The sequence below is a fragment of the Equus asinus genome, chromosome 28 (genome assembly GCF_041296235.1).
Source record: "Equus asinus isolate D_3611 breed Donkey chromosome 28, EquAss-T2T_v2, whole genome shotgun sequence".
Classification (NCBI taxonomy): domain Eukaryota; kingdom Metazoa; phylum Chordata; class Mammalia; order Perissodactyla; family Equidae; genus Equus; species Equus asinus.
The window spans coordinates 49995429-50022838 of record NC_091817.1 but is presented as its reverse complement, the minus strand read 5'-3'; the positions used below and the strand labels follow the sequence as shown (position 1 = coordinate 50022838).

The window sequence follows — 27410 nt, the reverse complement described above, 5'->3', positions numbered from 1 at the left end:
TTAGTGACAAACTGCACGTTTCCCCGGGTCCTGGGGGACTGCAGGAGGACTGGAGAGCTAGGGGCTTCAGGGTCTTCCAACAGCTGGGAAAACTCTCAGAGCTGGTAAGAACCCAAATGGGAGCAAGCCCTCCCCAGTCACCTGGGCCCGTACAGAGCTGAAACATTCCCTTCATAGAAGCAAAAAAATGAGGAATGCCAACTGCAAAACGTCTGCAATTCACTCAGGGCAGGGCAGTGGTTTCAGTGCAGGGAGGGGCGGGCACCAGCCACAGGCCTCGGGGAACCTCCGTGCCACTGCTCTCCCAAGCCCGGCCCCCCAGTTGGGGAAATGCCATTCTCTCTCAGAAGGGAAAGAAGAGGCAGAACCAGTCCTTACGCTGTGTCTCTGACATCTCTCGTGATCCGATAGTTCCAATCTCGGAAAGCTTCATTTTCTTTGTCAAACTCCCGTTCATCTTCACCAATGGTCACTGTAAACCTTTTCTCCTCAAAATCGGGCTCTTGTTCTTTTCGAATGGTTGCTTTTTTTAAAACCTACAGGGTAAGAAAAAAGAAGCCAAAACTAGTTACTGCAGGAAAAACAAAGGGACTGGCCCTCAGAGCCGTGGCTGGCGCAGCCCGATGGGGAGTGCTCAACGGGTGAGGTGCGCCAAGCTGTGGGCCTGGGGTGGGTGCAGGATCCCACGCGCCTTCCACGGGGACTGGAACACCCCGTCTCTGCACACCTAGCTGCACCCAGCACTCAGGACAGGCCCACCAAGCAGCGCCCTGGAGCTCACCCTTGTGTGGGGAAGGGTGACAGAGCTTGTCACTTCCTAGAAATAGTCCCAGCCCTGAACCAGGGAGTCCCAGAGATTCCATCAGTGACGAGGACCGACTGTGGAGATGAAAGTAAGTAGTCTGCTCTTGGCAGAAAAGGCGCACGGAAGCGTTCCAGTCTTGGAGGAAGGGGTGGCTGAGTGTGCGCTGAGGGCGTGAGGAGAGCGGTTTTGCTTTAGTCTGCCACCTCAGTGAAGAGAAACCCACGTGGGTGCTCAGAAAGCAGGCCTGGTGCCCACACATGACAAGCCTGGACACCCAGGGCCAGAGCTCTGCCTCGCGGGAGGCGTGGGGAGAGGGGAGGCCTGGTGCTGCTCAGGCCACATGAAGACAGGGGCCTGTGTTCCAGGAGGGGCCTCTCTGGCCTCCTGGGCTCTGTCATGACCTAGCACATTTTGGAGAGACAGTCAGACATCCTTTTCCATTCTTTCACTCTTCAGAGAAATCACAGAAATACACCCCTCAATTCGGAGGCTTTACTGAATTCTTGATCATTGTCTCTGGACCAAAGAAATGCTAGTTCTGTGCAAGGACCACCACTAGTATTTTTCTTCTCAGGTGTCTGCTGAACTCTGTTACCTCCTTCGCATGCCGGAGTCCTCGTTCCCAGGCACTCTCTGTGGGGGGTTCTGGAGGAGGTGGAGGCAAAATTTCATCAACTATTGGCCCACCCTATTAAAAAACGAGAAGGGAAAAGTTGAGAAAGCAAACAAAACGTTAGAATCTATAAAGAAACAGAGGAGCAAAACATCAACTAACACATCAGTCGGCCACACACTGCCTGCTTTCTCCTCCAAGCCTGGCTCCGCCCCAGCACAGCAGCTCTGAGTCTAAGATTACCACTACACAGAGACCATGGAAGCATCTGGAAGACGGCTCTGTGACTCTGAGATATCACAGAAATAACTTTTACACATGGCATACTAATGTGCCTTAAGCTGGAGATTCACAAACAGAATTTAGATGTCTGATTTGCTAGCAATTAAAGAGAAGAGGCGTTCACGCACCCAGGGGTTGGCCGGCATCAGTGGGTGAGGTCCGAGAGGTGGGGCGCCATTAGGCGGGAAAGGCTCGGCTTTGGTGATGAGGGAGTAGTTGCCCTTGTCGTTGACTCCAGGATGTATAAACCTGCAGTTCATCCCCCACGTACAGTTCCCTGTGGAAACACAAGGAGGTCAGAATGGGTCCCTGAATCAGGTTCCCGGTACCAGGAGCAGCAGCTGTACTGAGGGCCTGTGATGTGCCAGATGGCACTAAGGGCACTCACAGGCCACGGGTGTGACCCTCCCCACCCCACGGGGCGCACGAGCCAGAGCATGGATGGCTGCAGTGGCAGGGCCAGGGCTCAGAGCAGGCTGCTGGGCCGTCATCTCCCCCCATGAGGCCAGGCAGCTGTGCAAGAGTGCGTGGACTCACTCCTCACACCTGAACCGAGCACAGCATCCCCCATCCCTCACCTGTCAGCAGGTGTGCGTGGATGTGCGCACATGCGCGCACACACATGAGTTCCCCAGCAGGCGGCCCTGGACAGTCTTGGGCCAGACTATAGGCAGGGGGACTTCATGCAAGTGGCACTTGCTAAAGGGTGCCTGGAGGTGGCCAGGGACATGTTAGAGGAAACAAGGCCCTGTTCCAAAGTCACTCTGTGAACAGTTCGTTTCCCCTGAAAACAGAAAAGTCCAAGAGCTTTTCTCTTGGACCCCGCTCTGTGGGCTCACTGCTTAGGAGACTCTGTGCCCCAGGGGCTCAGGGCACTCCCGGAACAAGATCGTCATTCTGACCCAAAAAACCACTCACACTGAAAGAAAGATCAGCAAGATGCCTAAAAACAACCAGAAGTCTGCAAGTCTGTCTCAGGATTATCTTTACCAGCTCTGTACATGTGCGTTTCTCTTATCAAAAGCCTCACAAACCATTTCAGGATATTTCTGGTACTTTAAAAGTGTGTTAAACAGAAAACAATAAAGGTCACCTTTTAGCATTACTCAGCAACAGAACACCAACACTATTCAAGGAAATCATTTGACTTTTCAGCACAGAAGGCAAGAAGTCTAAGTTTTTAACTCAATTAGGGAATGAATCACTTTTTAAAAATTTAATTTTTTGAATAGGTAATATGCACACAGGCTCAAAAATAATTACGGCGGGCTGGCCCGGTGGCTGAGTGCTTAAGGTCGCTCGCTCCGTTGGCAGCAGGACAGAGGAGCCAGTGGATGAGAAGAAACAAGGGAGAAAGTGAGAGGGAGGGCAGGCGCATGTGACCCCCAGAGATGCGGGCGGTGGGTGACAGAGCCCAACTCCCTGGGCGCCCTGCTCCTGGGCACCAAGATCCTTGCTGAGCATATGCTGGACCCCGGTCACCAAAGAGAAGCAGCAGCTCCAGGAAGAAGTACAGGCTGTCCCCACGTACGGCACGGACCAATGTCCAGCAAATGTGGGCACAACAGAACAGCAGAAATGGTGTGATCCCATAGCCTTTTAAAGATTTTATCTCCTTTTCTCCCCAAAGCCCCCTGGTACATAGTTGTGTATTTTTAGTTGTGGGTCCTTCTAGTTGTGGCATGTGGGACGCTGCCTCAGCATGGCCTGAGGAGCAGTGTCATATCGGCGCCCAGGATCTGAACTGTCAAAACCCTGGGCCGCCAAAGCGGAGCGCGTGAACTTAACCTCTCGGCCCCGGGGCCGGCCCCTCCCACAGCCTTTTAAAGATGAATTTTATCTGTGTAGAAAAAAGTCTGGAAGGATATATCCCAAACTGTTGGGACTGTGGAAGGAGAAAGACTTTTATCTTTTACTGTCGTGACTCTGTCAGCACACATTACTTTCATAATCTAAAAAAGGAATTTGTTTGGAAAAAAAATTCTTCAGGAAATGAAAGCAAAAATAGATCTTCTGGTTTTAAAATTATGTGGTCTTCGGCTTCTAAATGAAATTTCACAACATAAACTTCTTGTGGACTGTGACTCTGACAGGAAAAATGATGGAAGGATTTTGTATATGGACGTGGCAATGAGCCGGAGGGGACAAGCGAAATGCAAAGAGCTGTGGGGGGCAGGACGGCGGGATGAGTTCCGTCACCTTGTGCGCAGGCTTCAAAGGCCTGGAGATCTTCTCTTTCTTAACGGATGGTGGGCATGTCAGGAATTGTTTTATTTTTTTATTAGTCCTTATGCCTGTCTCATTATATTAGTTTATGTATGTGAAACATTTCATAATAAGACTAGTAAAAGGAATCCACGTAAACAAAGCATCCAGAGACTCTAAAAGGAAGGCTGTGAAGTCTCCGTCTCCAGAGCTGCCATCTGAGGTTATCAACGTATTAGGGGTCATCAATCAGTCTGGGTGTCCATCCCCATTTTTCCTGGTTATATCAGACACTCCATGTTGAACTCTGCTTTTTGTCACTAAACAATATATCTACAAAAAAGGAACGTGCAAACTCAATAGCAACAAACCCAAGCTATCAGTGACACAGACACGACACACGCAGAAAACCTGCAAGGGTCGCTCAGCAGAAATCCAGGAAACTCAACACGGACGACAGGAAGCGAGAGCCACGTCTCCCATGCCAGCAACCTGCTGGTCACAACCCACACGCTGGACCAACCCAAGGAATCCATCTCTCCCAAGGTGTGAAAGGTCAGGAGAAGAAGATACCCGCTCCTGTGGCACACGTGGGAGTGTGTGTGTGGTAGGTCTGGAAACCAGATTTTTAAGTTTCTGATGGTCAGACTGGTGAGCAGTCCAGTGCAGTGCGGGTATCATTTACAGACTGCATGGTCACTGCATCCGCGATGCATCCTACTGGAACAGTTGAAATAATTTTATAATATCTATTTTCCAAACCAAGTACTTACTTCATGATAGAATTTTAAACAAAGACTTTCGGATATAATGGTCTTACTTAAATATTCCTTGGTCCCATTTCCTGCTACTCTGAATAATTCAGAATAGGTAATAAATACAGGGACAGTCAAAATGAACTTTAATGTGCTTTGTGGTTTTTAAACAACACTTCATGAGAAGCTGGCCCCGCGGCTGAGTGGTTAAGTTCGGCATGCTCCACTTTGGCAGCCTGGGTTTGCAGGTTTGGATCCCGGGTGTGGGCCTACTCCACCATCAGCCATGCTGTGGAGGCGTCCCACATACAAAGTAGAGGAGGACTGGCACAGATGTTAGCTCAGGGCTAACCTTCCTCAAGCAAAAAAAAAAAAAAAAAAAACCAGAAAAAAAAAGGATTGGCAACGGATGTTAGCTCATGGCAAATCTTCCTCACAAAAAAGAAAAAAAGAAAGAAAAAAACTTCATGAAAAGGAGGCAGAATATATAAAAATCTAATAATTAAATATTAAGGACAAACCTAACATCTACAAATACGTATTCTAACAGGCATAAAATCCAACAATTGCATACAAACTCTGGGCTCTTCTCTGTAAATAATGTAGACTAGAAACCAGTGGCTCTCTCACTTTTTGGTCTTAGGACCCCAAAAAGCCTTTGTTTATACAGGTTATATCTACCGATATTTACTGTAGAAATTAAAACTGAGAAAACTTAAAAGATATAATACATATGTAACAGGTTAACATAAACGTTTTATGAAAAATAGCTATATTTAAAAAAATCCTTGCTGAGATGAGCAGCACCATCTTCCTTTTTGCAAATCTAAGGCTGACACTAGAACAGCAGAGAGCTGGATTCTCACGTCTGCTTCTGCATCCAGTCTGCTGCGATGGGTTGCTCTGGATGAAGCAGGTGAGGAGAATCCAGCCTCAGAGATGTAGGTGGATGAGGAAGTTTATTTTAACAGCTTTTTCAGATGCTCTGGATACTCTGATGCTAAACTTGACAAGTGAAGGCCTCTTCAGAGCTGCCACGTGGGCTCCATAACCCTGTCCTGTTACTTTTCCAACTGATCCACTGGAGTCCACTGGTCTGTCTTGACCGGGTAATGGAGCTCCTACCCAGGCATGACCTTGTAACACCAGGGAGTGGTCACTTGCAAGTCATTAAACACTGCAAAGCTGTCAGGCTCACAGTGGGGTCACAGGCTCTCCAAATTTCTCATTTTCACGTGCAAGCTGGAATCTTCTCGGTAGTCATAGACACTGGCAGCTGTTCTCCTTGAAGCAGCAGGCTCACCTGGCTCGTCTTTGAGGAGACTTGGTTCTGTGTCACTATGGCATGGCTCAGTTGTCCCTGTGATGGAACCTGGCACTCCCTGGGGAGAGCGGCTGGCTCAGCTCACAGCACAAACCGCACACGGGCGGCCTCCCTGGAGACAGGCTTCATACTTCTGTGCACAGCGAGGGGCTCCACGTGCGCTTCCCATATCATAATATTGATTATTGAAGAGACAGGTACTGAGGGGTCTTATTGGGGTGATGGAAACGTTCTAAAACCGGATTGTGGTGATAGCTGCACAACTTGGTAAATTTTAAATCATTGAATTGTACACTTGAAATAAGCAAATTTTATGGCATGTAAATTATACCTCAATAAAGTTGTTTTTTAGAAAAGATCCAGGGGGCCAGCCCCGTGGCTGAGTGGCTAAGTTCGTGCACTCCAGCAGCCCAGGGTCTTGCCAGTTTGGATCCTGAGCGCAGACATGGCACTACTCATCAAGCCATGCTGAGGCGGCGTCCCACATAGCACAACCAGAGGCACTCACAACTAGAATATGCAACTATGTACTGGGGTGCTTTGGGGGGACGAAAAAGGGAAAAAAAAAAAAAAGACTGGCAACGGATGTTAGGTCAGGTACCAATCTTTAAAAAAAAGATCCGTACTCAAGTATGAAATTTAATTATAATTCATACTGCTCTATCACAGACATAATTGAGTGAAACTGGCATTCTTTAACTGTGAGTGCATAGTGGTTGACCGCTGACTACTAGTACAGTCTTAGTATTATTATGAAAATAGTTTTGACCTCAGGGCTCCCCTGAAACAATCTCAAGGACCCCTAGCGGGCCACAGACCACTCTTTGAGACCTGCTGTTTTAAACACAAAAGAGAACACTGAGAGAACAAAAAGTACACAAAAGTGTGTTCAATATCACTAATCATCAAGGAAATACAAATCAAACTACAATGAGATACGACCTCACACCCATTAGGACTATCAAAAGATCAGAAAATAATAAGTGTTAGCGTGGATGTGGAGAACTTGGGACCCTTTGTGTACTGCTGGTGGGAATGTAAAATGGTGCAGCTGCTGTGGAAAACAGGCTGGCAGTTCTTCAAAAAATTAAAAACAGAACCACCATATGATCCAGCAATCTCACTTCTAGGTACAGACCCAGAAAGATGTGAAGCAGGGTCTTGAAGAAATACTTGCACACCTATGTTCAGAGCATCATTATTCATAATAGCTAAAAGGTGGAAGCAATTTAAGTGAACACCGTTGGACGGATAGATGGATAAACATGTGGTCCATCCACACAATGGAACATCACTCAGCCTTAAAGAGGAAGGAAATCCTGACATGTTACAACATGAACGGACCTTGAGAACATTATGCTGAGTGAAATAGGCCACTCACAAAAGGACAAATACTGTTTGATTCCACTTATAAGAGGTACTCAGCGGCATCAAATTCAGAGACAGAAAAGTAGAATGGCAGGAGCCAGGGGCTGAGGAGAGAGATGGAGAGTTAGTGTTTAATGGGGGTAGAGTTTCAGTTTTACAAGATGCAAAGAGCTCTGGAGGGGCCGGCCCTGTGGCTGAGTGCTCCGCTACGGTGGCCCAGGGTTTCGCAGGTTCGGATCCTGGGCGTGGACATGGCACCGCTCATCAGGCCACATTGAGGTGGCGTCCCACGTACCACAACTAGAAGGACCCACAACTAAAATATACAACTATATACTGGGGGGACTTGGGAAGAAAAAATAGACAGAAAAGAAAAAAAAAAAGGAAGATTGGCAACAGTTGTTAGCTCAGGTGCCAATCTTTGGGGAAAAAAAAAAAAGCTCTGGAGGTGGATGGTGGTGATGGCCACAAGATGAACGTACTCAACGCTACTGAACTGTACGCTTAACAATGGTAAATCTTATATCATGTGCATTGTATCACAATTAAAAGAGAGAGCGTGGGAATAGGAAGGAGCAGAGACAAGGCAGCCTGGCCCACAGTTGGGCTGGACACTGATGACAGCTGGGCACACCAGAAACCCATGGTAGGACACAGTGTAAAGAACATGCTATTTATGCCTTCGTGGACAGAACTTCGTGTCTTGATGATTCAACTCAAACACATGAGAAATAAAACTATACCTATCAAAGCATCGGTGCTTTAAAATGTTTCAATTTGTATTTCTAAGTATATTTTGCTGTCAATGGTCACAACTGTCAATGTGTGCGCTAAGGGAATTAAATGATTAATCTGCAAATTACAACTTGTAATAGAAATATAACTAACCAATTTTTTAAAAAGAATTTTCAAATTAAGATATAATTCGCATCCCATAAAACGATCCCATTTAAAGTCTACAGTCCAGTGGGTTTCAGTATAGCCACAAAGTTGTGCAATCATCTCCACTATCTAATTCCAGAACATTTCATCACCCCAGAAGGAAACTCTGCACTCCTCAGCCACCCCCCACCCCCTGCCTAGACAATGACTGATCTGCTTGCTTTCTCTATGGATCTGCCTAATTTGGAAGCTCATATGTGTGTGACTGCACAATATGGGGCCTTTTAGGGCAGGCTTCTTTCACTCAGCATGATGTCCTCAGGGCTCACCCATCTGGCAGTGTCAGGACCTCACTCCTTTTACGGCTGAATAGCAGTCCACCGTATGGATGTGCTACATTGTGTTGATCCACTCATGAGTTGACGGACATTGGTTGTTTGCACTTTTTGGCCACTGGGGATAATGCTTCCATGAATATTCATGTACAAGTTTTTGTGACCCGCTTCCATTTCTCTTGGATAGACACCCAGAAGTGGAACTTGTAGGTCATGTGGTGGCGCTATCCTTCCCCTTCTGAGGAGCCACCAGCCTGTTTTCCAGAGCAGCTGTGCCATTTCAGATTCCCCTCAGACCTGTATAAGGGTTCCATTTCTCCATGTTCTTGCCAAATGCAACAAACTTCCTTTTATTTTTAAAGTCAATTCTCTTGCTATTGGAGGGACTTTAAATGAATTCATCCTGGGCCAGCCCCAGTGGCCTAGTGGTTAAGTTTGGTGCATTCTGCTTCAGCAGCCTGGGTTCAGTTCCCAGGCACACACCTACACCACTCATCAGTGGCCATGCTGTGGTGTAGCTCACATACAAAAAGAGGAAGACTGGCAATAGATGTTAGCTCAGGGCGAATCTTCCTCAGGGGGAAAAAAAGGATTTCATCTAAATTTAACACCAAGCTTATAAATTGCTGGTAAGTAAAAATATTTACATCCAAAAACTTTCTTATAACTAAGACAAAGCAGGAAATATGTTCTAGAACACCTACAGAATGAACCATTTCCTTTCACACTATATCATATTACTCTGCAGAATAAATAAAAAGTAGAGGAAAAGGTAAATATATATTCAAAAAATACATTCCTGGAACAAGTTACTGATCATGCTCAGCTTAACTAAGCTGCAAAAAAGGCTGCTTGCCACTAGCTTCAGCTGTTCCTCCTGCAGAGCCTTACCCACGGGTCTCAACTCCTGGAAATACAAACTGAGCACTCAGTTTGACCCTGGAGGCATCTCCCCTCCTACTGCAATGTGCCCCTACCCGGTGACGTCCGTGGAGATGGCCTCCTATCCTTGTCTGTCCAGGCATCTCCTGGTGCTGATCTGCAGTGCCAGAATAACTTCACTTCACTTGTTTGTGTGCTTCTGGTGCTAAATTCTGGAAACTACTTCAGTGGTGTGACCCCCGGGCTCCTGCACCAGAGCCTCCGTGGCAGGAACAGTGGACACTGTGCCTCCCACAATGGGAGCCTCTGGCTAGTCCTGACTGGCCGGCCAGGCTCCTGAACCACACAGTTTGTGAACAGTGCTAACTGGAAACGACTACAAACACGTGTATGTATTCACATCTGTGTCCATTGCTTTAATCTAGAAACTTCAGAGATGGACTGACATTATTTATTCCCTCATTATTATGAAAAACAGGTCTGCTGCTTAAGTTCAAATTTTCTGAAATATCGATACTTCAAATACCCCAGCTTTTAAGCAATTGTAACAATTTGCTTTCTAAAACGTATCACATGCTTATCTGCCTTCTTAGGGTGGCTACACTGCTCACAATGTCACGTCTGCTCTACAGCACATGACTGCTGGCTGCCCTCCTGAGGGCACAGCGCACACGGTCGCACAGTAGAGAACATCACATGCACATCTCACTCAGATGAGTCAAACTGCGTGCCAACAGCACAGGCCACGACCACAGGCCCCAAGGAGCAAGCTGACCTGGGTCCCCAGTGTGCTGGTCCCTCAGGTCTATGTGCCTTCATCCTCGGGTCATCTCGACACTAGGGATAGGATCGTTCAAGGGCCACCCGAAGTGCAGAGCCTGCCCTCTCCCTAAGATGGGACTCCACCATGCCCCACTGGTCCCGCCCGCCCGGTGCCGCCAGCACGCAGCCCCGAGCCTCATGAGGGGCCTCTGGGCATTAAGGTTCACAGCCGCTCTCCGCCCCTCAGAGCCCCCCCTTCCTTCTGGCTTCACAGCAGTGTTCTGGATCCAGGAGAGAGAAGTCTGGTCTCCGGAGCGGGGGGGCTTTGAGGTTCTAAAGAGAGTGAATATCGTATATTTTGTACCTTTAACCTGGCCTCTGAATGGTATGGAATTTGATATTGGTGGAAGAAGAGTGGATAATGGTGTCACAACATCTGGAAGAGAAGTACAGGAAGCTCTCGTGAACTTGAGACTGCACACGCAGGCTGGTCAGCGAGCAAAGTCATCCAGGGTCAGAGCACAATTAAGGGAAAGAGAAAAACACCTTCCTACCCGTGTCTACGGAAAACGCTGAACTACCAGAAATGTGCCACCTGCTGCTGCACATCCAAGAAACTTCCAGATGGGAAGTCTCATTTCCATTTCCAAATCTCCCAAGACTTTCAACAAGACTTTGTCACACTGCCACCTGCTACAGCTACTTAACTCACACTGTTCACTCTTCAGGAGAGAGGCCTTGCTGCTCAGAGGCCACCCCTTTCTACTCAGAAATCCATTCCAAATGAAGGATGTGCTGTGCTACATCCTGCAGAAAAATAGTAACTCTCCTTACAGAGGTGGGAGGATGTCATAACTGGAGCCTGGGGCATTTGGTCTTATAAAAAGGCCCACTTAGAAAGATGACTGATATTATCCACCTTACAGTCATGGGGCTCTTATAAATGGGTGCGGTAGAACCACAAGTGTGACAGTGACCAAGCTGGCTCCCCTCTGAGTTAGTCATAAAGTGATGAAAGGACTAGTACAAGGGTCTACTGTTTAACATCAATGCCACCATCACCGCCACCACAGACTACCACCGTCTGGCCCTAAGAACAGCCTTGCGTAGGCTGCAGGGCACTTTACACGGCTGAACCACCACCACAGGCCCAGGGAAAGCCAAAAGGCCACACCAAGGACCAAGGCCCCACTTGGACAATTACCTTTCATGAAGAATCGGCAGGTGGGACGAGGCCTCACCTTCCTGTCACTGGGGTCCTTTACTTCGCCCTCTTCCAGATCATCATCCTGAAACAGAGGACAACGTGACTTGAAGAGGGAATCATCTTAACAAGAGAGAAGGGGTGGGAAGGGCCTCTACCGACTGACATGGTTTTCACCAAACCAGAAAGGATATTTTCACACGACCTGTGTCTCGGCCACTCACCAATTCATGGACATCTTCTAACCCTTAGATCCCTCATCCACACATGGGGATGTCTCAGAGCTTACCTAGGAGACTGAGGCACTACACAAAAGAACACTGAGTGAAAATACTCTGTGAGGGACATGATGCATGGTACAAAGCAGGGCTTCTGTATTTCCCTTCATGAGCAATTGTGGGCAGGACATGGTTCCACTTCAGGTTTTTAATATTTTGTATATTTAAACAAAATTTATAAAACAAAATATTTTATGTCCTTAAAATTAAACACTAACTTCCTCTGATTTAATAGTCTGGGGGCTGGGAGAAGGGAAGTGAGGTGACTCAGGTCATTGAGGCCACCTGGTCAGTTCTGTGGAGCCACCTTTCGTCTCAGATCTAGGCCCTCCTCTTCTCATTCTTAGTCCAGAGTTGCTAACCTTGCCTGTCCAGCTTTAGAATAACACAAGAGCTTTAAAATACCAAAGCCTGGGTGGGTCTCACCCTCAGAGATTCTGAAGAGCAGTCTCGACCTGGACCATTGCTCTGTGCCCTTCCCAGTCCCAGGGCCCAGTACCACTGACCTGCATAAGGACTCCTACCCGCACCCCTCAATCACCACCGACCTGCACAGACTCCCACCTGCGCCCTTCAGTCACCTCCAACCTACACAGACTCCCACCTGTGCCCATCAGTTGAGAACCCCCTGGGATCGCCCCAGCCCAAGTAGGTAGCCGGTCACCCTGCTGACATCTATCAGTCTGTCCAGAATGGAACGCCTCAGTGCTGCCATGTCCCAGCCTGTTCCTGAGTGCCCTAGGGCAATCAACCTAAGGTGTCATGCAGGGCAGAGATCAGGGAGACCCCTCTCTCCTCTCCTCCTGCTGCGCCACCCTTGTCCAAACTCCTGCCCAGTCCTACCTGGTCTGGGGAACCACTTCCTAACTGACACCCCTCACTCTCTCCACAGTGCACAGTGACCTTTTCAAATCCCACCCTGACCATGTTCTTCCCTTAGCATTGAACTCTTCTCATTTTCAGATCGCAGCTTGAGCCCCCTTCCCCAGGGGTCCCCGTCTCCCTTCACAGGGGCTCCCCAGGACCCTCTGCCTCTGCGGCACTAGTCATGCAGTCACGGTTTGCCTGACTGAACTGGAGGCTCCACCAGGCAGGCCTGTGTCTGTCTGCTCACTCTGTGTCACTGGTCCAAGCACAGCGGCAGGCTCAGAGTAAATGTCAGTATTTGTTGGAGGAAGGAATGCCGAAGTCAAACCGTGGATTTATGATGACTTATTTTTAAAGCTTAAATATTTGTATAATTTCTGCCTTGAAAGTGTTTAGTTATTCAAAAGCATTTTATAATGAAAAGAACAGATGCCTCAGAACTACATCCCTTAAGAGAGCCAAAAGAATGATTTTTTTTTCTGAGAGTCAATCATTTATACAAGTCTTTTTAAGTCCCAGAATTTATTCACCTTACAACTGAAAGTTTGTACCCTTTCAACAATATCTCCCCATTTTCTCCAACTGAAGAACGACTTCCTGAAGTTTTAGAGCAACCGTGCTTATTTTATGCTAAGGGACAGAACATCTCTTTCCTCCGGTCTTTTGGCCTGTACCTGCTTTGTACCACCATCCTGACAGTAATGATCACTACACGAAAACCTTAGCCTGGCATTTCACATAAGCTCAATCTCAGCTGGGAGCAGATTCTCTCTGTGCTCATTAGAAAAATAAAACCCTTTTGGAAAGTTAGAACCCATCCAAATCTACCTGCTTTACTTGGAAATCAACGCACAGCAGCTGAAATGATGAGTACGGAAAAACGGTTTTTCAGAAATCAGGATTCACAGTAAGTGCGCTAGAGCAGACTTAGAGAGGTGTGGGTTTCTGCAAAGATGTGACATGCTCTCATGTTTGCAAGAGCACACAGCAGAACCAGCCACCCATCTCAAGACTGGTGCGCAGTCCCACGAACATGCAAGGGAGTACTAGGCAGCGACTAAAACGGTCAGTAAACAGACTTAGACACACACAGCAAACAATTCATGATTTAACGTCAACTCAAAGATCGCAGAACAGCATCTGCCAGGACCACCACCATCTAGTCCCCACACCTGCTGGGACTGAGACACAGGGCTGTACACATCAGTGTGGTGGATTTATGGTCTCTCCTTTAATTAAAAACAAACAAACAAAAATAATCAATAATTCATTCAGCAATATAACATTCTGAATTTTCAACTAACCATTCATTTAACATAATGGCTCTTCAAGGGATGGATGATTAAAATGGGCTCTTAAATCTCATGAAGAGTTTCACGCAAATACAACTCAAGAGGGATCTCTGAAGCCAAGCTCACGGTGCTCGGCTGTCTGCAGGCTGTCACAGCACGCATGGCCCGTCCATGGTTCTTTCAGGCCTCCTGACGTGGGAGCGGACCAGAGACAGCTGAGAGCCTGGGACAGGAGACGCCCTAGTGGTCCGGCCAGAGCACACTGGCGGCTCTATAAAAATGACAACGCCTGCGAGGCTCTCGGCAAACAGCACCCCGGACTGGCTAAGACGGCACCAACACCGAAATGTGGGAATGTGCAAGGCGCTCCACAGTTTACACAGCTGAGGACAGTCACGGCTCACGGGCGCACCTGTCAGTGATTCCTCACAGGCAGATTCAATTTTAATGCCTTCATAAAATATGTATGCTGGGGGAAGGCCTGGGTTCGAATCTTGGTGGTGTGGCCACCGATACCCCTCCACCGTGAGCTGCAGTCTCCTCAGGAACAGCGATGCTGTGGGGCTAAGCAGATGCTGTGTGTGGCAGGCACAGGCCCAGGGCCTCCCCTAAAGCCCGAGCACGCGAGTGACCCCTCTTCTAACGGAAACGCCTCAGAGGCAGCGCCCGAATGTGTTCACCTCCGAGCGCCGCTGGCCTAGGCAATTTTTACCTTCTTCTTTGTGTAGGTTTTTACTTTCCTTAAAAACCCAACAAGGTCTGTATATTACTTATGTAATGAGAAGTCACATGCAACACGGCGGCTCCGGAGCACCTGTGGCTAAGGAGACAGCGAGCGTGCAGAGCTGCCGTGTAGGGCAGCAGCTGCGGCCAAGGGCACGGGCCCCAGGGCAGAGACCCAGACGCCACCCTGGTGCTGCCACCTGGGCCAAGTGCAGTCTCCTTCCACCCCGATTCCGCATCTGCGAAACGGAGGCAACAACACAGGTCCACCAGCCCTGACCCCAAACCATGTTTCGGGAGTTGAGAACTGTTTTGGTTTCAGAAAGGCGATATAGTGGGGTCTGAAACAGGACCCTGTGGTGGACACAGCAATCGCTCTGAGGAGATGTGTGACCAGCCCCATGATGGGGTAAATACGGGACAGTACACAGCCTCGTGTCAGCTCGGGCCAGGTCTGCCACCAGACGAAGGAGGAAACCTTTCCATTCTCAGAGCTCCTGGGCTCCCCCAGCCGAGGGTAAGGACGGTGGCCTGTGCTCACTCACGCGGCTGTGCTGACCAACCGAGTTGAGGGACACAGAAGGCCTTAGTCCTTCAAGTGGTTGACAGTGCATGGGCTCTTTTCTCAAATGAGGCACAGGCAGCTGCTTCCTAGGCTTTGGGGGCGGGGTACGGGGGAGCGCTGCTATTCAGCATCTAAATGACACGGAGGAGCATGAACACAATGAACGTGCCTCCTGAGAGGAACGGGCCCTTGCCCTCGCAGAGAGTGAACAACTCAGCCCCCAGGGTAAGCTACGGAAGACCTTGTGTAGAAGATATTATGTATCCAGATATAAAAGGAACAGGTGCAGTGGACAGGAGAAAATATAAAATACCACCAGCAGAGAAAATGCTTCAAAGTCCTGTTGTATGTGGGTGGGCAGAGAGCTACCACTTCTCACCAGAGTCATGTGGACTGTCCACTTAGGACGTGGCTGCTGTCCCGCTGTCTCTGACGGGCCACCCTACCAGCATGAGAGTCACCGATGAAAGGAGGAACAGAATAAAACAGACACCCCACCCTCTTCCAAAGGGATGGTATACTCTAGGTGGCCGAAATTCTGTGAACCAGATGACAAGTAAGATATAAAAACAGAACCCAGTAATCAAAAAGGAGGGGGTACAGAGACCAAGACGGGAGGACCAGAGCCTGTACAGGTGAATCAGAGACCCATGCAGACCAATCCACCTGCTAGACAAACCCAGAAGGAAGGAACAGTTCTGGTGAAAGACAAGCCAGAAGTGCAAGAGAAAGACAGGAAGACCTTCACACGGCAGCTGATCGTGGTGGGCTCTGCTCACTCTTTTGGGCGATGCACAGGTAGGAACAAAACCACAGGCACGTCTGGTTTTCATAAATGTGGCTTCCTGAGCAGGTAAATTGAAAAAAATGGAAAAAGCTGATTAAGTGAGGCTCACCTGAGGTTCCACTGTCAGGACCCTGCTTTAAATATTTGGCCCACAGTCCTGTGTGCAAAATCCCGTCCCCACTGGAGCAGAGAAGGGGCACTTCCAAAAGGGCATCTGTATCAGAAGGGTATTTTGGTAGCACACTAAAAACATAGAGGTAATTCAAGGCCTTAGTCACAAACTGTGTTGTTTAGACAACAGAATTTCAAGGATTTATTGTACAAACTGATGTCACTATCAAGGAGACTAGCAAGAGAGCAGAAAAGTTGGGGAGGGTGGGGGTGATTCCTCCTAAATCAGTTCCCCTGTCCCAGGGACCCAAAATCTAAAAGGGAATGAAGCAGGACAGCATGCCCTGACAGCAGAGAAAAGCTCCCCAAGTTAAAAGGAGGGTGAACTACACAGCTTCTAAGATGCCTCCACCTAGCTGTTTCCAGCAAGTCAGGGCAGGAAACAGGCAGAAGATGCCCAGGAGGGCCCTCAGAACCAAGCGAGCCTCTTGGATTCACTGGGCCGCAGACCCCTGCCAGGCACAGAAACTCTCAGGGGTCTGCAAATACACATTTTTGAGGTGTAAGCCAGACTGCAAGTTTCTTCCTCATAAAAACATCCAGGGAGCTCGCCTGATACCAGAGCTGCGTTCGAAAGCAACCAGGAAGAAGCCCATGCTTTCCATCAGGACCAGAGTTACTTGGCAGAGATTTCACCCAATGGGGCCGAGGCCAAAAGCTGGCCAGGAGCAAGCTGTTCATGGACCCAAGTGCACAGCTCTGGTTCCATCTCCATCTGAGAAATGTATGGGGTCAGGGAACTAGATATGGTGTGGGAATGCTAACAGGGTATCTTGGGAAAGAAAGATACAGGAATACGTGCTTGCTGGGGACACAGAGCAAACCCTGTAGCAGAGATCTGACCGGGAGTGAAGGGTTGGAACTGGGACAGAGAGCAGGAAAATGAATTGGTAGTAGTTATCTGTATACAAGCTGATAGGCATCTACACTGGTTTCTTCCAACAGTGTTAGGTTAGGGCTGGGGCTGGTCACCCACACCCAGCGCCTGCACTGCCTGCCCTCTCTATGCGAACAGCTTCCCAGGGTAGACCTGCCTGCTGCCACGCCACATCTCCAAGGCACTCCACGGTAATACGCCCCAAAGCAGTGGGGGCTCAGCTGTCTGCTCAGAAGGCAGTCACTGGCCGCCTGCAATGTGCCAGGTCCTGGGCTCAGAGGGGAGCAAGCCAGGCAGGTCCGGCCTTAGAGAACGTGTGTTCCTGGAGACAGGGATGGTGGGGGAGCAGCAGAGACAAACACACTAACAACCTGGTTAACTGAGACTGTGGAAGCATGGAGGTGCAGAGCAGGTATGGCGGAGAGTCAGGGGTGGGGGCAGAGCCTACGTAAAGGAGGTGACATTTAAGACATCAGGTAAGGACGGGGAGGAGCCCACAATGCAGTTGGGCATGGGCAAGAGCAAAATTCAAGGAGAGAAGCTTCTGGACGGCAGGTGTGCTCACGTGAGGGCCCAAGTTACCATTCAGTGTCCCTGCCCCATGCCAAAGTCTGCCAGTCCCCAGAGTGGGGATGGGCTCTGCTCTGCCCTGTCACCCCCCAGTCCGTTACAGGGAGCCTCGCACACTGCGGGGAGCACTCGGGTTGGAGGCATGTCTGTCGAGTGGGAAGGAAACCGCCACCCGTGGCTAAAGGAAGCTGTGCTTGGGTCCCCGCAGAAGCGCGCTGTTTCCCACTGGGCTGTGGGGCCCCTTGCAAGAGACTGCCATGCAGGGCAAAACAAGCCAAGCCAGCCAACCAACCGTGGATCTGAGTGGGCAAGAAAGGCAAACTGGATTTTTATTTCATACGCTGTTTCTAGGGGAAACCAGCCAATCTCCAAACAATGGGCGCTTTCCAGGGCTGGCTCAGTTCGACCCAACGTCCCACACCGCTACATCTAAGCACAGTGGGAGAGCTCACTGGTGTGACGATGCCAAAGCCCCCCAGGAGCTGTAGGGAGACACTTGACCCCATATGATCATGGAAAGTCAGGAGAGTAGACGAATGTCCCCTGAAGACTTATTCAACGGTTGAAGAACAAAGAGTTTGCAACTGGTCCTCTCTTAACAGGAAACGGGCCATGCAGAACCCCTGGGCTGCAGCGTCCCGGAAATGAGGAGCTCCGCCCACCCCACATTCCCTGGTGGCAGGACACAGACGTGGCTTTTCTCTGTAACACTGAAAAACCAAACTCAGGGGCAACCTCAACGAACGATTTCATCTTCTGCCAAAAATTTCATCCAAATTGATTAACTTGAGCCTCACAGGATCTCTCTTCCCTTTGCCGACCCTGTGGTAGAGGTGAATTTTCCAAAAGTGGACAGGAAGCAGAGCCGGAAAAACCTAAGGACACCTGTGTGATAACGTCCCGACAACATCCTTTTAAGTGAGGTAAGACTAAGCAAAGTTAGTAACTCAGGAGACCACCTCCTACGCCTAGTTGTGAGAATATACAAGATCTGAAATTCTAAGCTGTGAGCACACAAACACACACACACACACGCCCGCAAAGTTCTGTTCTCAGGAACGAAGTTAGATAAGCGATGTCTACAAGCCTGTAAATTTGCCAGCACAACCACGGCCACCGCCACATTTTAAAATGACCTGAGCACACACACGCCAACACACCACCAGAGCAGTGGGAGGTTCTGCTAAACCTGAGGGTAAGGATGTCACCAGCAACCTTTCCCTCCTCAACCTAGCACGTTTCTGGGACATTCCACATGCCTTTCACCAGGCTGACTCTCAGACGAGCAGTCTCCTTGTCGGGGCTACTTCCGTCTGCCCTGCCCCTCGCAACTCCTTTGAGTAAAAGCATTACTCGGGAGGACTTCAGACTCTTTCTCCCCAAAACTAGGCTTCTTAACGATCACGATTCAAGTGCTTTCAACAGCATTATCTGTCCTAAAAATCCTACCCATATCTCAGATGATATATTTCCAGTGTCCCCTTCTCCTCAACCTGAAGGCCAGATCATTTACACAAATTATAAGGAAGTGTGACGGCTGGATCAAAAGCAGAGGCGTTCTGACGCACACGCCCATTTTATCCAGTCCCGAGGGTCTCCTCAGGGACACTTCCAAAGAAGCCTGGCCCAGCTGGGACCCTCACCAGAGGGCAGGCCATGGGGCACAGTTATAACGCCTAAAAAAGAGAGAACCGGAGCCAAGCCGGTTGAGCCTTTTCCGTCTTAAGAACCTGACAAGAACTAAAACCCATGATGGCTCTAGCTGAATGCTAACTCAAATATTACTTAAAGATAGCAGGCACAAAGGGAGAAATTACCACTTGACTTGTTAAAAAAAGGAATTCACAACTTAAAAAAAAATGGGGGCTGGACATTTGAATACCATCCAACGGAGAGAGACAGACAGGTGAGTGGGGGTCCACGGGGAGTGGGCCAGCTCCCGACTACAGGCACCAGTTTTCTGAAGCGCCTATTTCGCCTCCTTGGCTCTTAGCACCTCCCGATTACCATGGTGACCGCTCCCAGAACAGTCCTCTCCCTTCCCTGCACTCCTCCGCCCCCACTGTGCTCCGAGCGACGAGCCAATCCCAAGTCAACCCTGGAAGGAGCCCTGGTCCTGGTGTCCCTGTGGTGGGGTGCTACGTGGCACCCTGTTCACAGCTCGAGCATACTCACGTCAATCTCCCCGTCGTCGATCTCCCCGTCGTCGTCCTCTTTCCTTTTCTCCTTGGCAGCTTCCAGGGGCTCCCTGTCTTGCACACCGTGAGCACCTGCGGGCCCCTCCTCCCCGAGAGCTCCTGCCCCCTTCTCCTCGTCGCCCTCAGGCCCGGCCCTCTCAGCCTCGTCCTCCTGCCCTGCAGGGGCCGGCTCCTCAGGGACTTCCTCGTCATAGTCTAACTCATGCTCGTCCAGTTCCCTGGTGACCGACGAGGCCTCATCCCTCAGGTCGCTCGTGCGGTCTTCCTCCCCCCCGTCTCCCTCCTCCACACGTGGGGGGCTTGCTGGGCCCCTGCTCAGCTCCTGAGCCTCCGAGTCCTGGTCCTGGTCCTCCTCGTCAGAGCGACTCTCCTCTTCCTCCTGGCTCAGTCCCGGGGCGGGGTTTTCCTCATCCTCCAGATCAGAAGCCCTCCCCCCAGCTCCGTCCAAATCCTGATCAGACCCACTCTCCCTCAGGATGTCATCGTCGGAGAGGCCCTGCTGCTCCTCCTCTTCGTCCTCTGGAGAGCGAGGGTCCCGTTCAGGGCTCTCAGCCACATCCATCGGTACCCACAGTTCTGTAAAAGAGAACACAGGTTCACGGCACTTAGGAAAACGCAAAGTCAGCCTTGCCCTGGCCTTCCTGGCCACACCCACCCCGACCTGCAGGCGGGATGAGGACCCGCACCTCGCTGGGCCTGTGCACCGCCTCCAAAGCCCAGACTCCACTCCGCAGACCACTGCTGCTGGCTGTCCCACTGGGGAGAATGGAGGCTGCCGCCACACACATGGCCACCATGAGCTGGACTGTGCTCCTAAGCCATGCGTGAAGTGCCTCACCTCTGAACAAGCTGGCAAAGACCTGGCGTAGCTCTTCCCCTCTCAAGTGCAACCAGAACGGTTAAGAGAGTGAGCGACAGGATACAAATTACAAGGACAGCTTTCTGGACTCTTGAACAACTTTTGAAATTCCAGAAAGTTTGCATTATGGAATGAGGCAGCCAAACTGAAGGCACGCTTCCAACTACTTTTCTAGAGCCATCCGAAGGGTCTGGAGCAGAAACCCGGGCCCGCCTTTAGGAATTTCCAGGTTGAGGGCCGTCTCCTGTTCCTGAACACACTTCTCCCCGTAAGGCCCTGACTGCCCCATCCGAATCACTTGGGATGGCCTTCAAAACTGCAGACCTGGGCCTCAGCACAGACCCTCACGTTGGAGCTGCCATCAGATGCCGAGAAGGTGTTCACGCACCCCGTGACTCTCACGAGAAAGTGGAGAAGCACCGTTCAAATATGGGTATGTATGGGAAAAGAAATCTGCCAGGAAAGTTTACATATTTAAGTAACTTCTTATGTAAAAAGACTAACAGTGTGATTTGAGAAGACTTCATTTCTACTTTTACTAATCTAGATTTTATTATAAAGTGAGTATTTTCTGGTTTTCCCACCTCAATGTGTAAAGACATGACCTGGCTCCATTTGTTCTAAACACAGATTGCATCGGGTGGGGCAAGCGTGTGTGTGCGTGAAACCGACACCAAGCAGTCTGTAAGCAAACACTGACCATTCTCTGCAGGCAGAGCAAGTCACCACCAAGTCAGCCTGACATGACAGAGTGCAGGGCTCAACATTCAGATGATTCTTCAAAATTTTTTATTTAAAATAATGCATGTCACAGTCATGCCACTTCTTATCTCAGTGAGATCTGGAAACCTACATGCGTATATGTACATACTTTAAATGTATAAATTTATTTTACATACTTATATAACCAATGATAGTTTTATATATATATTATATATCACATAAATATGTATCTAAAATTTATACTGTCAAAAGGACAACCTATGTTTAAAGACACACATACCAAAAGTTGGTATCTGAACGTGGAGTTGAAAACATTTTTTTGCTGTTAATGGAAATTATTATAATTGAACACACATTAGGACAAATCACTTAAAATTCATCACTTTCTAGATAAGCTAAGTGGTAAACAGTAATAGAAACTTACAACCAATCAGTTTACTCAAAGTCACTTAAAAGTAGACAGCTTTGAAAATGATTCACTTTTCAGTCTTCTAACTGCACTTTCCAGAGGTAGGACTATTGGAAAGAATTATTAAAAAGTTAGTCCTGGGCCCTCCACAGTAGCCTACTGGTTAAGTCCAGCTCACTCCGCTTCAGCGGCCTGGGTTTGGTTCCCACGTGCAGACCTACACTATCCTGTTAGTGGCCATGCTGTGCTGGTAGCCCACATACTAAAAAATAGAGCAAGACCGGCACAGATGTTAGCTCAAGGCAAATCTTCCTCAGCAAGGAAAAAAAAAAAAAAGGCAGCAGCAGCAGCTAGTCCTAAAATGGCGTACTCTCCTGAAAATGGATAAAGTTGAGGCTACCCCGTGGCTTTCTGGCCTCTCTGCACAGGGCAGAGCCTATCACTGCACACAGTACTTCCACGGCCACAGCAATGGGCAAGGTGAAGATGCTACCAAGGACAGGGCCGGCTGCTCAGGCCCTGCACTCTCAACTGCTCCAGAAAGAGCCTGGGGGTGGTTACAGCAATTGGTCAGGGGCCAGCGGCAAACTGGCAGCCTCGCCCCATCCCTAGTTAATAAGACTAATAAAACATGTAAGATTTTCCTCTATGTATGACATCCTATGCCTTATCTTTGTATAGTTTTCATTAGATTGTATATATGAAACCTTCTCCATAGAAGGGCAGCGGCTTTCACCTCCCCAACTGCTTGAGCCAGCGCCTAGAGGCAGGCAGTCACAGAACTGGCTAGTGAGCCTTTTCCCTCCCAAACTGAAACCTGACAAGTTCTGATGCTCTCATTTTACAGTATAATGACTGTAAAACCTCGTGCAACCTTGGAAACAAAGTTACCTCTTAAATCAACTGTTATCCAAAATCAAATGTCCCCTCAAACTAGTTTAAAAATCACACAACTGATACTCTGCAGAAAACACCCCTCGAACCTGGAACCTACCACTGGCCTCTCAACATACTATCCTGTTCACAGCCACAAACTCTCATAACCCGGTAACAGCCCTTTTCTGGGGCCCAGGTGCAAACTGGTTTCTACTTTGTTTTCATTGTTATGATTAGGTCCAACCAAATTGCTTTTTATATTTTTGGCAAACTTGACATTAAATCCCAGAGTAGGAAATGGAAGAAGAGTGCCTAACTTCAGTATCTGAACCAGTGCCGGTGTGCCAGCGTCAGGCGGGAGGTCTGCCTCTTGGGGTGTTGTGCCTTTCCAGGACATACGGGATAGTGCAATCGGTATGGGCTTCTGAGTAGAACCTGACCCCCAGCTCTGCTTCCCAGCTTTAGGATCTTGGGCAAATTATGAAAAGTTGCCAGGCCCCAGCTTCTTCATCTGAAATATGGGGACAACAGAATCTTCTTTACAAGGGTGTTGCAACAAGCAGATGAGATAAGCCTAATAATGTGCCTGGCGCATGCTCCACACATTTTAATTTAAACTGAATTAATGTGAAGATGAGTAAAGGTAATCCTCAACTTCCCAAACCCATCCTCCTATCACCCCTGTCAGATTCAGTTCAAGTCTCCTGGAGCACTCAGCAGTAATTCATTCACAGTTTCATTCAACAAACGCCTGAGGACCTACTATACTAAAGCAGGACTCGGTTACTAAAGCCACCTTGGCAATAAAGCCCACCGCCCGGCCGCCCGCTGAGACTCCTCCTCTGTGTCTGGCTCTTGCCCGATTTCCTCACATCAACCTTCCAAATAAGTGATGTCCCCCTTCCTACACAAGGAAACTGGGCCACATGGCCATGGAGTGCGTATCCCAGGACTGCCACGCAGAGCTGCTTCTGGAGCGCGTGCTCAGTCGGAGCCCGGTACTACACGTGAAATGAGCTTCTGCTCACTGCCTAGGAACCAAGCCCCACTTCTTGCCATGGTTTCTGTAGGAAAATGGGACCTGAGTTCCAAAGTGATTTCATAAGTTCTCTTTTGGAACACAGCCCGCACATAAATTGGGGACTTGTACTGAACCAGCAGATTCTGTCTGTTCTTTTCTCCCTTCTAAAGTTTGCGCTGGTCCATCTATACTCCTATTTTAGCCCTTCTAGAACGAAAAACACATATTTGCATATAGATGGAAAAGTTACTATGTGATCTGTATAGACCATCAGGTAAAGATGGTAACGACCACAAGGAGATTCGGCTTGTGACAACAGTCATTCATTTCATGATTGTGAACTTGTCTGAAGTTTGAATCTTAGGCACTTAAACCAAACGTGAATCCAATCAAAGAAACCCCCCCAAGGGCACACCTGTCTACTGACACCACAGGAAACGATGACTCAAAGTAAGATCCCGAGAGGCTGCTGTGCCATGGAAAATAATTTTAAGAATGTTATTCAGCCTGCATGCCCTCCACAGCTTAAATTATGGAAACCACTTCACCATTCCAAGGACGCAAAGGTAACTTCCCAACTCTCAAAGGCAGTTCTCGGTGCTGACCAGAAGGTGGCGGAGCCCACGGTCCTGAGTGCACCTGCCACTATGTGGGGCCCAGCGCTCTGTCAGCGGTGCTCACTCAGCCGTTCCAGGAGCACGCACTGCTTTGAGAATCTGATGAAGTGGATGGGTCCTCTCCCTAGAAAATCCTCGACATATGCAATTTATCTCCCACTTTAGGGAGTTCAAAACCTCTTGAGGTCCACCCACAGGCCCCAGGTTAAGAACTCCTGCCCAAAGTACAGTGCACATTCGTCTATTAGGTATCCATACTTACCACGCTGTACTGAGGCTATCTGTTTGTGAGGTCTGCTGGGAGACCCCCTCATGAAGTGCCTGAGTGGAAGGGCTCAGACTCACCTCTGTATTCCCCAAACGCAGCAAGTGGCTGGCACTTAGGAGCAGAGCTATCACAAAATTGGTCATCTAAACTGGGACACGTTTGAGACTGAGCGGGTCACTAGTAACAGTCACAACAGGCATGATCAGGAGCTGTCCCAGGCACACTGGGACATACAGTCACCCTTAGGAGGCCCTGACAATTTCCTGAGGAAAGAAGTCACAGCTCTTCTTTCCTATGGAACCTCTTGAGACTGTACAATCTGAAGCTGCACAGAACTGAACACCTGGCAGAGGAAACCATGCTGAAGAATCTACCTGTTTATTAGAAGCACCCTGAGTCACACCTTGCTGCACAGAAGAGAAGTGTCACTGGGGTCAGAAGGTGGCTTGCATTCCAGGCCCACTCTGGGCAGGTTAACTGTCTCTCTGGGCGCCTGTGTCCTGTTGTGAAATTAATTCCATGTGGCAAATATCTGAGTGCATGCTCTATGTCAGGCACTAGGAAAAACACGTGGCCTCCTAAGTGCAGACAAGGAAATGGAGGGCCTCTGGTCACGTCTTCCTCAGGCTCACAACTCTCACACAACCACCCTGGAGCCATTCTTGGCAAAATTGAGAACACTGTTGTCCTCTGATCCACAAGGCGGAACAACAAGTCTCCATCATTGTGTCTCCATTGCTTACTGCATTTGGCAAACAGTGACTGATAAATGCTTGATGAATAAATGAATGAATAAATGGCAAAATCTCGTTACTTGATAAACTACCTGTTGCATACCAGAAAGATTTGAAACAAGTGCCTTATTTTTAGAAGAGTATACCAGAACTCAGACGTAGAGTGAGGGCTGTCTCATTTCCCAGCAGTCACCCTGGAAGGCTGCACAGTGATTCCAATGGCAGTGCTAAAGCACACAGCATTTTGGGTACTTCTCTGAGTGACCTTTAGAAGCGTGCAGAACACTCTCTTGGCACTCTCAAGGGCAGCAAAGTGCTTCACTTTGAGAAACCGCAGGAAGCCATTCAGAGCCTGGTCTGGTAAGGGAGGTGAGTTACCAAACCAGGTAAGACAGTTTTTGGTCAAAATGGGGCATGAGCATTGAATGAGATGGATTTCCTTATACGGCTTATACATTCACTACCGAAACAGGAATTCTAAAGAGGTTTTGGCAAAGGAGCACCAATGAAACCCAAGTACAGCCTTTTCGGATGACAACTTTCAATAGAGCAGACACTGTGTGAATGCCTCAGTTCTAGGATGGCCGGTTAAAATTGATTCGTAACTTCATGGATTTACAACATCCAAAAGAAGGATGTCAAGGCTGGTGACAGATACCACCCCGAAAGTGACTAAGCTTGCCCACCAAAAAACTCCCCAGGGAGAAAGTACTCACCTTGAGACGATCTGTAGCTGTGAAAAAGTAAAACAACCTCTTTAAACATGAGCAAGGCCACAGGTTACCTGTTTGCTCTCTGAAATGATTCCACAAGGCTTTCTTACAATGTTTGAACATTTCCCACCCCAAACCGGAGACGAGTTCCAGTCTTCGGAACACATAGGACTGGTTTCCAGAGCTGGCTGGGCTACACACATGTGCTCCGACTGTAAAACTGTCAGACAAAGACTCCCTTCCCAGGGCTTGGAGGTGGGAATCAGCCTGGGTTCAGGCTCACCCTGAAATCCCAACCTTTGCTCTGGGAAAGGACCACTCTGCGGGCACTAGGATGAAGGTGAGTCTCAAAGGAGAAAGGATGAGAGCCATTGCTACGCCCCCAAATAATACTTCGGATGTCAAACACCCTCCTTTTCCTTTTTCCCCAAATGCATCTGAAAGTTGACCTACTCTTGCAAATGAGTTTCCTGGACAAAGCTTACTTAAATGATCAACCACTCTACCCGGCAAACTCAGCCGTCATAAAGCATTCCGGAAAACTTAAGTCTCCGCAGGGGCAAGTCTCCCAGCATCCCAGCAGCAGTAGTTTATCCCAAGGACCCGGCATCGCTGGTGCTCCTGACCAAAGGCGCAGGGAAGTTTCATATCCTGAGAGAGTGGCGCGCGTCTTGGGGCACCGCCAACGCGTCCAACCTGTGCACACTGTAACGCCGAGGGCGCAAGTTCCAGGAGGCTCCAGCGAGCTCAAAGTTCCTGAAGAGCCCATCGACAGCCCCGCCGATCTCCGCCGAGGGCCCACCTGCGTGTCCCCCCCGTGCGGGCGGCAAACATGTGCCCCGCGAACGTCCCGGAAGAGAAATGACAGCTCCGGCAGAACCAACTCCACGGCGGGGCGCCGAGGCAGCCGCGCGGGGCTCGGGCTCCGAGGCGTCCAGGGCCCCAGGCTGGCTCGCCGCGGACGGAACGCGGGATCGTGCCCCTCTCACGGCCCCTTTCCGGGGCCCGGGAGCCACACTGCGGCCGGGGGCGCAGCCCGGAGCGCTCCCCGGAGGCGGCGGCGGCGGGGCTCCCAGGCCTGGGCTCCGCGCCGCCGCCACGCTCCCCGCCCGGCCGCCTCGGCCTCCCCTCCCCGCCGGCCCGGCTCCAGCCGCCGCCGCCGCTTACCTCAGCGCGAGGGCGGGGAGGGGGCCACGGCTCCGCTGGGGTCGGGGCGGCGCGGGGAAAGCGTCCCTCGGCCCTTCCGCTCCTCACAGGCTCCGGCTCGAGGCGCGACGCGGGCGGAACAAACGGGCTCCACTACCCGCGGGGGCCGGCCATTGTGCGACGTCATCAGTCCGCGACGGCCGTCTTGCGGGCCGGCGGGCTTCCCTCGCTCGCCCCGCCCTCCGCCCGCTTCCTTCCGGCCTCCGCGCGGCCGCCTCCGCGCGGCCCCGCCCCCGCGG

The 27410-nt window shown here is 49.7% G+C and overlaps 1 protein-coding gene across 2 annotated transcripts in view; it reads right to left on the bottom strand.

Annotated features, from left to right (window-relative positions):
* Nucleotides 1-27325, bottom strand: part of ZC3H18 (zinc finger CCCH-type containing 18) — a 60604-nt gene extending 33279 nt beyond the window's left edge. Inside the window, exons 1-7 of one of the 2 annotated variants that reach the window (XM_044761039.2) lie at nucleotides 27133-27296; nucleotides 19723-20321; nucleotides 11418-11502; nucleotides 10578-10649; nucleotides 1829-1977; nucleotides 1401-1493; nucleotides 379-536 (exon numbers count right to left, since the gene is read on the bottom strand). In XM_044761039.2, coding sequence (XP_044616974.1) covers nucleotides 379-536; nucleotides 1401-1493; nucleotides 1829-1977; nucleotides 10578-10649; nucleotides 11418-11502; nucleotides 19723-20307 — 1142 coding nt within the window. In that variant the 5' untranslated portion in view covers nucleotides 20308-20321; nucleotides 27133-27296. Of the gene's footprint in view, nucleotides 1-378; nucleotides 537-1400; nucleotides 1494-1828; nucleotides 1978-10577; nucleotides 10650-11417; nucleotides 11503-19722; nucleotides 20322-27132 lie in introns of both variants that reach the window. The other variant, XM_044761041.2, reaches the window with a different exon arrangement.
* Between the last annotated feature and the right edge of the window lie 85 nt (nucleotides 27326-27410).